At 38.4% G+C, this 11693-nt stretch overlaps 2 protein-coding genes across 5 annotated transcripts; one reads left to right on the plus strand and one right to left on the minus strand.

The window, feature by feature from the left end:
* Positions 1-2008: 2008 nt before the first annotated feature.
* LOC110604989 (BES1/BZR1 homolog protein 4) lies at positions 2009-6182 on the plus strand. Of its 3 annotated transcripts, none has more exons than XM_021743269.2 (3): positions 2014-2401; positions 4721-5487; positions 5575-6182. In XM_021743269.2, exons 1-3 carry the CDS (start codon positions 2186-2188, stop codon positions 5576-5578), a joined length of 987 nt encoding a protein of 328 aa, XP_021598961.1. In that variant the 5' UTR covers positions 2014-2185; the 3' UTR covers positions 5579-6182. The 3 variants fall into 3 exon arrangements, with proteins under 3 accessions (XP_021598962.1, XP_021598961.1, XP_021598963.1); XM_021743271.2 differs by lacking the exon at positions 2014-2401 and adding an exon at positions 2416-4017; XM_021743270.2 differs by lacking the exon at positions 5575-6182 and having other exon boundaries at positions 2009-2401; positions 4721-5491.
* A 946-nt stretch (positions 6183-7128) lies between these two features.
* LOC110604988 lies at positions 7129-10916 on the minus strand. 2 transcript variants are annotated; one of them, XM_021743268.2, is made up of 5 exons: positions 10523-10911; positions 8980-9870; positions 8442-8642; positions 7796-7991; positions 7129-7566 (listed from the first exon to the last, which is right to left on the minus strand). In XM_021743268.2, exons 1-5 carry the CDS (start codon positions 10877-10879, stop codon positions 7382-7384), a joined length of 1830 nt encoding a protein of 609 aa, XP_021598960.1. In that variant the 5' UTR covers positions 10880-10911; the 3' UTR covers positions 7129-7381. The 2 variants fall into 2 exon arrangements, with proteins under 2 accessions (XP_021598960.1, XP_043808456.1); XM_043952521.1 differs by lacking the exon at positions 8442-8642 and having other exon boundaries at positions 10523-10916.
* Positions 10917-11693: the final 777 nt, after the last annotated feature.

The following is an 11693-nucleotide window of genomic DNA, read 5'->3' on the forward strand; positions in this document are numbered from 1 at the left end:
TCTTAGTATTATATGTCTGTTTGAAAGTATGACGTATGCGCTTTGGTTTCTAACAATTAATCAAGTCGTTAAAAATAAAAAACAAAAAAATAAAAAAATATTTCCATCTATTTGTTAAATATTAAAAAAAGCTATTTTATGGACTTTGCTATAAGTTGTCTTTCTTTCCATTGGCTTGATGGTGGTTGCTTTCTTCATCGACGGCGTGGAGTCTAGAGGGACGCTCCTGCTTCTTCCTGCGGGCTCTAGCTGATGAAAATTCTTAACGATGTATTAACAATTAACAATATAATAATATTTTGGAGAATTGTCAAAGTATTTAACAATTACAAAGATCTCAATCTCATTATCAGTTATTAATAATGTATAAAGGGATGCTGATAAAAATGAGTGATTGAGAAGTTCTATTGGCAATGGAGACGCGTCATGGCAGCGTTCATGCATTGTGCGTGCGTAAGAGCTTACGCTCAAAGCTTTGCAACTCTTGGCTGTACACGTAGGCTGGGCTTATTTTTTAAATATATACACCATAGATCAACACATACACAATATTCAATCTGGGTTTAACCCCCAGTCCAGGCCCAAACCCTTTGACAAAATTGCTTGACGTTAAATATCAATTGAGGCCAATAAGATTTAAAAAGCTGATTTGGGCCTCCACCCAAATTATCTATGTATATTATTATTTGTACATGATGGGGACAATGATACGATTGAGCGCCTACGAGGGTGAGAGAGTGGAGACGTACGTGAACATTGAGTATTGAGTAGCACAGGTGAAGGGAAATTACAAAGAAAAAGAAATCCACCGTTACAAAAAAGGATGGCACGCAAATGCAGTGCCTCGTAGGTGGCGGGCATATCGGGCATCACGTGACCCCACCAATTTAACGGATATGATTAGACTTCTTACATAATTAGTGGTCCCCACTCACCACTCATAACATCAGTACACAACACAACACCCCCCTCTCCTTCTTGCTCCATGTCATCCGCAATCGTTGCCACGCAATTTGGGACTAAAAAAGGAATAAATATAAAAGTTTGTTATATTTATTAAATTTTTTTTATCAACCTTTACAAAGATTAGTAACTTTTATATATTAATAAACTATTTTAATTTTTATTTATTAAAGAAATTGTAACTTTTATATTTACCGAACCCAGGAAGCAGGCGATCAATCATGTATATTGAAAAGCAGGGACCCAGCAGCAGAACCACAAACATCGAAAAAAGAAATTAAACAATGGTCCCAAAAGCCGAAAAAAAAACACAATGGTCCATTGTCCAATTTGCCCGGCGAAAACCCACCTGGGCTGTCTAATCATGCAACTCTCTTACTTCTCACGCTAAAAAGGCAGCGTTTGGGAGCAGCTTCACGTGAAGGGATGGTTTTTCAACAGAAACCTCACACTCCCTCTCTAACCATTAATCAAAACCACCCCCCTTCCCTATTACCTATTTGTAATTATCATATTTGAGATAATGTGGCCACCCACTCCCACGCATACATGCATTTCCCTTTTATTCTCTACGCATACGCTGACAAAACTGACACTAATTCATCCCCTCACCTTCAAGCCCACTGCTTCCTTATGTTATTTGCCTGTGCACATTCCCCACCTCCCCCCTCTTTTCATTGGATCTGGGGCTCCTTCTCTCCTTAGCTAATAGTACTCTGTTTGTATTAGTCCATTTGGCTTTTATTTGCCGGTACAAAGTCATGGTCAAACTCTAGTCAAACCTTTCATAAGCTTGTCCAAATAAGCTGCGCCAGGACAAGGGTTCTATAATCTTGATTCCCGTTACTACCCTCGCTCGCATCAGACGACGTCGTTTGCAATTTTGATCTGCTGTGATCACGTCACATCACCTCACCTTAGTGCTTTTGATCTTCTTCTCTTTATAAAAAGCCTAAACACGTGCTTTAACACCGTGATCCCGGAACACAGCATCCAGTGGCATTCTCGTTATTTTATGATCTTTTCCAGGTCAAATTCCTTGCCTCTCTGTATTTAGTTCACCTTCTCTTGCCTCAACTTCATTTAACTAGTACTGCCTCTTGACCAGAAAACCAGAACAAAAATTTTTTAAAGGCCCGAATTTCTGTTCACGGAAATTTTTCTAGCTTTTTGAGTTGCTTGGTCTATAGCGGTAGCAGTGTTGAGGGAGCTTCGTCGGAAAATGACGTCGGGGACGAGAATGCCGACGTGGAAGGAGAGGGAGAATAATAAGAGAAGAGAGAGGAGAAGAAGGGCGATCGCCGCGAAGATCTATGCTGGATTGAGAATGTATGGAAATTACAAGCTCCCTAAGCACTGTGACAATAATGAGGTCCTTAAAGCTCTCTGCAACGAGGCCGGTTGGACAGTTGAAGAAGATGGCACCACTTACAGAAAGGTAATCTCATAAAAGAAATCAATTATTAATTTTAACGACTGTGTATCTGCACGTTAACTGGTTTTAGCTTGCTGCAAGCTGGTGACTATGCGAGTAAGTGAGGTTTTTAATTTTATACTGATGATTAGAAGCGCCGGTCGTTTTGGACACTCAACAGATCTGAAGTATGCATTATATTTTGAAACAGAATTCCCGAATTTATTTCCCCGGCGACCTGAGATGCAAAATAAATGTTAATGGAGCTGGCTTGTTTTTCCTAGCTACTGTGCGCCGGGTAAATCTTGGCGTACGATAGCGAGGGCAAGAATCATCGCCAGAGAAAGAAAAAAGTAACGCATACTGATGGACGGTTGGGATTGGTTTTGGTTGGTTTCATATGACGTTAGATCGTATCCGTTTGTGTTGTTTCTCTTTTTCACTTTTTTCATTTTCCTTTTCAACGCACGAAACACAAGATCGTAAGATTCGGTCTGGGCTTCGATCCTTGTATCGGAACACAGTAAACAGTAACTCAGATATTGCGGAGACACTTTTTTCAGACGAAAATGTCCATATCTGTAGTCACTGGGGGGCAACTAAGTTCAGTAAATTCGAGGGGCGGTTTAGTCATTTCAATGCATAATTGTCTTCTAGATGGAACTTTTCCTTGGAATGCTTTTGATGCAAGTCTGATGTTTCTTTTTTACTATCTGCTTCAATTTTTACCTCTCTTCGGATTCCTGATCCTCCGTCTGTTTTGCGACCCTTTTTTGTGAAAAATCTTATTTTAGTATTCTCTATCAAGTTTATGCTACGTATTGGCGTGGTCATTTTGGTCATTTCAGCCCAAGAAAATTGGGAGTGAATAAATACAATTTACCCCGATATTCTCGCGGGTACTAGCAATAGTTTAATTGATTTTTACTCTTATATGAATTTGTTTGTGGTGATAAAGTTGAAAAGAGTGGTCTTAATTTAATAAATTATGGAGTGCAGAGATCAGATAAGTCGCATATTGACTGCAGTCTTCCTCTCAAAAAGATCAAATCCTTGGATTCATTGAGAAAAGATTTTAAAAGAAGTTAAAGCTTCTGGGGAAACTGTTTGGATTACTGTAGGATAATTTCTCGTTGGGGTGTTGAGAGATGGCGTGTCGTGCGATGCAATATTTTGATAACGCTATTCTTTGGCATTAATTCCTGCTTTAACAAAGTTTTTGTCGGGTTTCAATTACAATGTTGCCCTCCTCTCATGTTGTCCTCCTCTCATGTTGTCCATTGCTTTGATAGTGTACTTCGGATAAAGCGTGTGGAAATGGTGGCTTAGTGGGTCACGCAGTGATCGCTTTTTGTTAAAAAAAAAAGTGTTTGCGCGAAATTTGCATGAGCGGAAGAAAGGTGAGGTGGGGGCGGGAGATGAAGGGGCTACCCGTACTTTGTATCTCATCTTGTTCTATTTGTGGGGTTGAAAAAACTTTTAATTAAGAGATTTATAGAGGCAAATGGAGTTGGAGTAGGTCTTAGTTAATTCTTAAGGGTGTTTTGGTGATGGACCATGCGAGAGGCATCATTAAGGTATGAAGGAACCATCTCAATGTTTATGTCAATCTGTGGCCATTGGAGCAGATCATGACAAGTGTGAGTATGAGATAATTTCAGAGATTTGTCGAATCACGATACGTTGTCCTTTATGAACTTGAATTGTGATGGCACCTATTATTTGTTCGATTAGAGAGAAATTAGGTGCTGTAATCCACCCTGTACTAAACTTACAACTGAGTCAATGGGGTAGGGTTCTCTCGTGCTGCTTACCATAATTTGTGGGTCTGGTCACCGTGGACAAGACCCAATGAAAATTTTCAGCTTTTGTAGGTAACGTCTAACTGCTCTCTGTCCTAAGGTTGTGCACTCAGTCAAATTTACCCTCTCCTGTAGAATGTCATGTATGTGTGAAGTGTTCACATGGCTTCAAAGCTGTGGATATTGTACTTGTTTTGGTGTTATTGTAAAGCACATTAAAACACCTCAAGCACTTTTCCAATTGATGCTGCGATAGTTCCAATCCAATTTCATTTTAATAAGTAACTTGATGCAAATGATGAATTTTGGAGTAATTTAAGGTTGCATCTTAGGTTATAAAAATTGCTGTCATTGGCATAAGCCTTAGCCGATGCATCCACGTGCTATAACCTCTATAGGGAAGCTGAAGGAATAAATACAAGTAGCGCAACTTGTGATATTTAGAAAATTGCTACGGCTGTTTTATTTGTTTTTAAGTTTTGGTTTGCATATATGGACACGTCTCCCTGCATTGTCTTGCTCACTGTGTTCATTTGTATAGGGCTGCAAACCTGTGGAACGCATGGACATTATGGGAGGGTCTGCATCAGCTAGTCCATGCTCGTCCTACCAACCAAGTCCATGTGCATCTTATAATCCTAGTCCTGGTTCATCTTCTTTCCCTAGTCCTGTTTCAACCCGTTACACTGCCAATAATAATGGTAATACTGATGCCAATTCCCTCATCCCATGGCTTAAAAACCTCTCATCTAGCTCCTCATCCAAGCACCCTCACCAGCTCTTCATTCACAGTGGTTCCATAAGTGCTCCAGTCACCCCTCCATTGAGCTCCCCAACTGCTCGAACTCCCCGCACCAAAAATGACTGGGATGATCCAATGGCAGGTTCATCCTGGGCAGGTCAGAACTATCCATTCCTGCCCTCATCTATGCCTTCATCTACTCCACCAAGTCCTGGCCGTCAGGTTTTGCCAGATTCAGGATGGCTAGCTGGTATTGAAATTCCTCTTAGTGGACCATCATCACCCACATTTAGCCTCGTTTCACGGAACCCATTTGGCTTCAGAGATGAGCCTCTATCCGGAGCTGGATCTCGAATGTGGACTCCTGGGCAAAGCGGGACATGCTCCCCTGCTGTCCCTGCGGGTGTTGACCAGACAGCAGATGTTCCAATGGCAGACAGTATGGCAGCTGAATTTGCATTTGGAAGTCACACAACAGGGTTAGTGAAACCTTGGGAAGGAGAGAGGATCCACGAGGAATGTGTATCTGATGATCTTGAGCTTACACTTGGAAACTCCAGTACCAGGTAAAATGAAATAATCCATAGAAGAAAAATGTAACCTGTTTTCCATTTCCTCCAGCTCGTCTTTAACGACTTGCATTCTTGGTGCAGATAAGGGGAAAAGATACAAGGGTGAGAATAAATTATCCTTGTATATTTGCTTTGGCTTCTTCCTTCCCTTTTACGCCTTCATGCCAATTACTTCGTATTGTGCATGCTTCATTCGGCAGGGAGCTGAGATAGAAGTACAGTGAGTAGGAGCACCAGTTCCTTTTTTTTATTACTTATTTTGTTTTCTTTTTCTCTGTTTTTTTTTCAACAGGAGAGAACTGAAAATTAATTTATAAATAGTTCATGGTGGTGACTTTGCCCCTTCAGTTCAACCCATTCTTCCTTGAATTTTCATTTTTTTTTTAATCCTTTTGTCCCCGAAAGAGAAGATCCCGTTGCAACATTGATGCTTGTTTGGTGTGATTTGGAATTGTGCCAATGAAAGGGAATTTGGATTTCAAGATCAACTAATTAGTTCTGACAATTCTCTTGTATCTTTCTTTATTAATTTTCATGTGTTCTGCAATACTATTAATTGCAGTTTTCTTGATATTGTTATATCACCAGCCTCTCTGCTGTAACTAATCACGAACCATGAAAAGGAGAGACCAGGCTAATCACGAACTATAAATTATTCTACCCATGTCAAGATATTTTTTTTAGCACTCTCTCAAATTGTTTTTGAATGTTGTACTTTTTTTTTTTTTTTTTAAATAGGGGAGGGCACTGCTGGAATTGAAATATAAACTCTCTTGCACCGAGAAGCAGAGCTACGAACTTTTAATGTTTCTTTTCTGCTTAGTGGTGTGAGAGAGCGGATATTTCGAGCAATGTAAAACAGATTTACTGTTTAATCAAAATCAAGGTTGCTCTTCCGAATTCCTGGGTCAAAGTAAATCAGACAATCCATGTAGTTATTGATTTGATCCTATAATGATTTGAAACAATAATGATTAGTAATTAACAGTGTTGTTAAAATGGAATTTGACTTGTTAGGTAATGGTGAAGATAATGATTTGTCCACTGCATCATCACAACACAAGACTAGCACTTAGGTGTCGCCCATTACATCCTTATTATGGCTTTGCGCTATTAAGCGTACCACTTGTCTTTCTTCAGCAACATGATTTTGATTAGGAAAAAAACAAAGATTTTCAACCTCAAAAGGCTGTCTTCTAAATGCCTTTTACCTTCTAGTTGGACACGTACAAGTACTAGTACTAAAATAAAGAATAAAAAGCTTTTCTTTTATTGCAAAAGAAAATTTCCACAAATTAATTTATTGGAAAAGTATGGTTGAAGAAGACATACACCTTCCAATAGTTGCTCAGATTTGATTTAAACTGTACATTGATAATTTTTAACAGTGAACAGGCATTTGTCTCAAATCAACCTTTTTTTGCTAACCAAGGTAGGATCTCATTGCAAAGCCTTACAATGGGTAAAAGGATAATGCAACATAAAATTAAGAGAAAGTATTGATGTAAAAGGAATCATTTAGCACACTCTTTTTAGCTAAAGTATAAGCTGCCACGTTCCCCTCTTATTGACACGAGCAATAGAGCCACCATTCCAAGAGAATAATTTATCTCTGCTTCTTTGCTTGCCCTGATATTATTTATCAGATTGAAATCTCATATTTTCAAATTTCCATCCAAACACGAGGTTAGATGATTGTATTTACATCCAGAAATCTTTTCCATTGTATTATTACGTACATATGTAAACGCCCCTCCTTTTTCTTCCTTGAGCCATTTTGTACAAACAAATTATCAACTGCTTCACTTGGCAAAGAATCATAGTGAATAAACTTTACAAGTGTATGTCCAAATAATTGATGGGTGGGACCGACACTGATCCCAACAAATCACCTCTCAAGCTTCTGAGATAGCTCTGCAAGTGCCCGATAAAGAATTGCTGCAGCAGGTGGGCTTGGCAGACACCCAAGAAGTATATCTGATGCACTTATCGACTGGCTTCCATAAAATCTTGAATTCTCTTTTGCACGTGTAGTCACAATACTCCCTTCAAGTGAACATCCAACAAATGCTCCTGCATATTCAACGATTCACATATAAGCTTTAAGGAACAGTATTCATAGTCAGAAATGAGATCCAAGAAAAAAGAGAGGGATTTAGCAGCTACAGCATTTTGTTAGACGTGACGGATATTAAAAACAGAAGGCGATTTTCAGGTTAAATATTACCACATCTTGAAATTTTGAGAACATGGCAATTTTAATTAACAAAATATTAACTGAGATGTTAAAATTTACAAATACCTTTACTGCAGCTGTATGTGTAACATGCAGCATGCCCACGGTCACCAGCTCTCAGATCAGCTTCAACTGCTCGTCCAATGATACCAACTGCTGCACTCAAACCAGCACCTAGTGAAACATGTGCATTGCTGCAAAACGTCTTGACAGCGTCATTTGTTCTCAACACAATTACGAAATCTGTCAATTCACCTCCAGCCTGCATATAAATCAACCCCTTGTTAATAGAAACGCACACCCTCCTAAAAAGTTCCTAAATCATACCAAAAGCTAAATTCATTAAGCAGAGATTTATAGAAACAAAAAAAAAAAAGGGCATCAGACCCTTTCCAGCACAAATAATTGGAAGTTGAATCAAACCCAAGAAAATTCTAGGAGCAAGTATCAACTGCATGACATACACTAAAGTGCTCTGTTTAAGGTATCAAAACCTCCTCAAGTTGTGGTTGAAAAAGTAGAGATCTTGGAGGTCTTGAAAGACCTAAAAACCTTAACCTCCCTAATAAATCTCTCTCAAACAACATACTTGATCCAAAAATAGAGTAAGCTTATCCAACCATAGAATGATAAAATGGTTTCCATTCTAATTACATCAAACATGTAAAGTTTACAAGTTGTAATCAAAGTTAGAGAGACAGAGACTTGTAACCTGAGCTCCCCAACCCATGCCAAATGAAGATACAGCAGAGGGTGGAGACCATGAGCCATCTTCTCTGCGGGCAATTACAAGTCCAGTTCCAACATTATATGTAACCATCACTCCAACTTTCACAACTGTGATTATTGCAAGGCCTTTTGCTCGTCCTAGAATGGCATCTGGAATTGATTTCTCAGGTTTTAGACAAACTGCCTGACAAGTGAGAATGGAGATACATCACTACAGTTTCAAGAAAGATAATGCAGTTATAGCAGAAAACTTCTTTGGCTACACAAGTCTGCTGCACCTCATTTCCTTTTTTATCATTTTCACATCCAGTTTATGTATAATTGCATATATAATACGAGAGGTGAATAGCAGATTCTCAAGGCTAATGCAAACACTTTCTAAATAATAGGCAGGCTTGATTGAATTCCAATTGAACAAGAGAGTGCAGAGGATACCCCTAAACTTAATTTATTAAGCAACAAAAATGAGAGAGAGAAAGAAAGAGGACAGATTTAAAAATGGGTGAGATCTAAAGCCTTACCTTGTTATAGCCCTGAATTGTGTTTGCTGCCTTATAAATCTCATATTCCATGGTCTGTCCCCATGGAAAGTTAACCCAGGATCTCAAAGTACTAAGGTCTGTCAAGTCATGTGTTGGCAACTGGGCAGCATGGCTTACTTGGTCCATCAGGTACGGCTGGACTGTCTCAAGCCGCACACAACATACATCACAGACACGTTGAGGATCTGCAATACGGAACTTCACTGGCAACAAACTCCTTCCTTTGGAGCACTCACCACAAAATATTCCTCCACAAAACCTGCAATGATGCCTGGAGCACATGATTGGATGAAACCGCACACCACATAGCATGCAAGCTGATGCAGCACTATCAGCCAACCATTTTGGAGGCTCTGCTTCAAGAATCTCCGTTACATTACCAAAATTGACTTCTGTGAGAGTTTGAGCCATCTCTTGCCAAGCTTGCTCTAATAGATGGCTTGATATCCATGAAAAATTGCTACTACGAATATCACCTGAAGCAATAGCTCTCACTTTTCCGTTAGCTGCAAGTAACATTTCCACTATCACATCCCACATGGTTAAATCCTTCTCTTCTCCAAGGTACTGGTTCCAGCCCATGTCACCTTCAGGAAAATAACCACCATTTGAATGAAAACCTCTGCTCCACTCTTCATGATCATTTTCCACCATGGGAGGAACAGAAACAGGTATCCAAACGCCAGTTTCTTCAGAAAGAGGTGAATCATAGAAAAAGTATTTCCCTAGCTTTTTCTCACTGGTCTTTGTTCCTTTCTTCTCATTGTTTCTAGCATCATTTTCTGCAGGGGTAGGAATTTCATGGGTCCCAAGCCCAATGGTGGCTGCAGAATTATAGAAATCTGTAGAACTTTCAAGTCCCCCATTATCCTAATATCAGAATAATCATAAATTAAAAGAAAAAACGAAGAAAGGGACATGTATAATTGAAAGGAGGAGATAATAACATATCATATCAAATTTCTTTCTTTTCAATTTCCCTCTCATCATTAGGAAGCATTATCCTAGTTTCTGATTTCCAAGTAAAACCAGCATTAATATACTAGTCTAGAGTTAGTGAATTTGAATGAGTTCAAGAATTTTAGTAGATAATTTAAGTACTGTTGCGGTGTTATTTTAAGATATTAGACACCAATTAGTGTAAATGGCTCTCATGGATTAAATTTCACAGATAGATGCTCTATTTTCCTTATTCAAGATGAACAGTCACAAATTTATCTGAAACCAAAAAAAAAACCTCAGGTTTCAAGGCGGAAAATCACTGAACTACATGACAAAGTTAATTTTATTGATGAGTGATAAAGGTCAAACATTGCTTTCACAGCTATAACAAGCTCAAAATTATAAATGAAACAATCGAAATTTGACATAACCGATAAATTAACAAGACCTCTCATCACAGGGAAAACAGAAACCTGAAATCATTCAAGTCAAACCAATAATGCAGAAACACGCAACCAAGTAAAGGAAATAAACATTCAATCCAAAACTTTATCGATGAGTACAAGGGACAAAAGTTTACCGGGAGAGAATTGGAAACCCTAGTCTCCAAATTCCCAATTCCTTCAACTTCAAGGTGAGGTTCAAAATTTAGAGAATTACCCTCCATATCAAACAAGGGAAGAAGTAAAATTCGGCATATAGAAAAAGAAAAGGGTAATACTAGAAAGAAAACGCGATGAGAAAATTCAAAGATAAGAAGCAGGCAGAGAGACACAGAGAATAGAATTAAGGGAAGGACAGGAATTAGGGAAGAAGGCGGTAGTGATTGAGTTGATGAAGGGAACTGGGCAGGCGTAAAGGCGTCTTCTTTAGCGTAATTGAGCTCTCCTGTTGCTTGTATATCTGTTTTTGTTTTCCTCATTCCGTGTCTTCTCATCCTTCTTTTTCAGTAATACCAAATCGGAGATAATGGCTTTTTTTTTTTAATTTCTTTTTTTTGGAAAATCAGAAAAATATAATTTATTTATCAAGATATCTCTATTTAACAAAGAAACAAAAAATAAATGTTTAGAATTAAAAAAAATATGAATTATTTAACTTTAAGATTCTTTCATTATATTTAACTTTATGGTGATGTGAGGTATATTGAAAGGATGGGACGAAAATTATTAGTTTAATTATATAATTTATATTTTTATATTTCTTAAGAGTTGCATGATAAAATCAAATAATTGTATTTTCTAATGAGGCAGCTATTTGTTATTTGTGAACTTAAAATTATAATAACATAAATATCACAACAATTATATTAACAGTTTCATTGAAATTTATATAAAATTATATATTTATTATTTTTGATGATCTGAGATCCAGAAAATAGGGTTTTATAATGGGTTCTATAAAATTGGAAAAATCTAGACCTAAAGGACTGTATTTCTCCTTTTATCTGTTTCTTTTTGTCCACTAATGACGTGTAACAGAATGTATATCATTGGGCCACCTGTTCCTGTCTCGTTGATATGGACGTACGAGGAAATCAGATCGCTACCCCATGCATAACGGTTTCTGATTCTTCCCGGGCACGCATGCGGGTGGTCCCCTGTGACGGATGGGTAGGCCTCCCTCCTGATCCTGAACTGAGCCGAAAGGTAGAATTAAGACTGAACCTAGAGAGAATCTGTTCGTTGGGCCGACAATGCTGGGCCGACCTGGTTGAAGAGACTAACTGGAGTCCGGTCTCAAGGCTGAAC

This window comes from Manihot esculenta, chromosome 17 (assembly GCF_001659605.2).
Source record: "Manihot esculenta cultivar AM560-2 chromosome 17, M.esculenta_v8, whole genome shotgun sequence".
In the NCBI taxonomy this organism is placed as follows: Eukaryota; Viridiplantae; Streptophyta; class Magnoliopsida; order Malpighiales; family Euphorbiaceae; genus Manihot; species Manihot esculenta.

Coding starts and splice junctions, on each gene's coding strand:
- LOC110604989 (XM_021743270.2), top strand. CDS start 2,186: ATGACGTCGGGGACGAGAATGCCGACGTGGAAGGAGAGGGAGAATAAT. Junction 2,402..4,720: donor ATGGCACCACTTACAGAAAG/GTAATCTCATAA, acceptor TCATTTGTATAG/GGCTGCAAACCTGTGGAACG.
- LOC110604988 (XM_021743268.2), bottom strand. CDS start 10,879: ATGAGAAGACACGGAATGAGGAAAACAAAAACAGATATACAAGCAACA. Junction 7,992..8,441: donor GCATGGGTTGGGGAGCTCAG/GTTACAAGTCTC, acceptor ATTTATATGCAG/GCTGGAGGTGAATTGACAGA. Junction 7,567..7,795: donor CACATACAGCTGCAGTAAAG/GTATTTGTAAAT, acceptor TTGAATATGCAG/GAGCATTTGTTGGATGTTCA.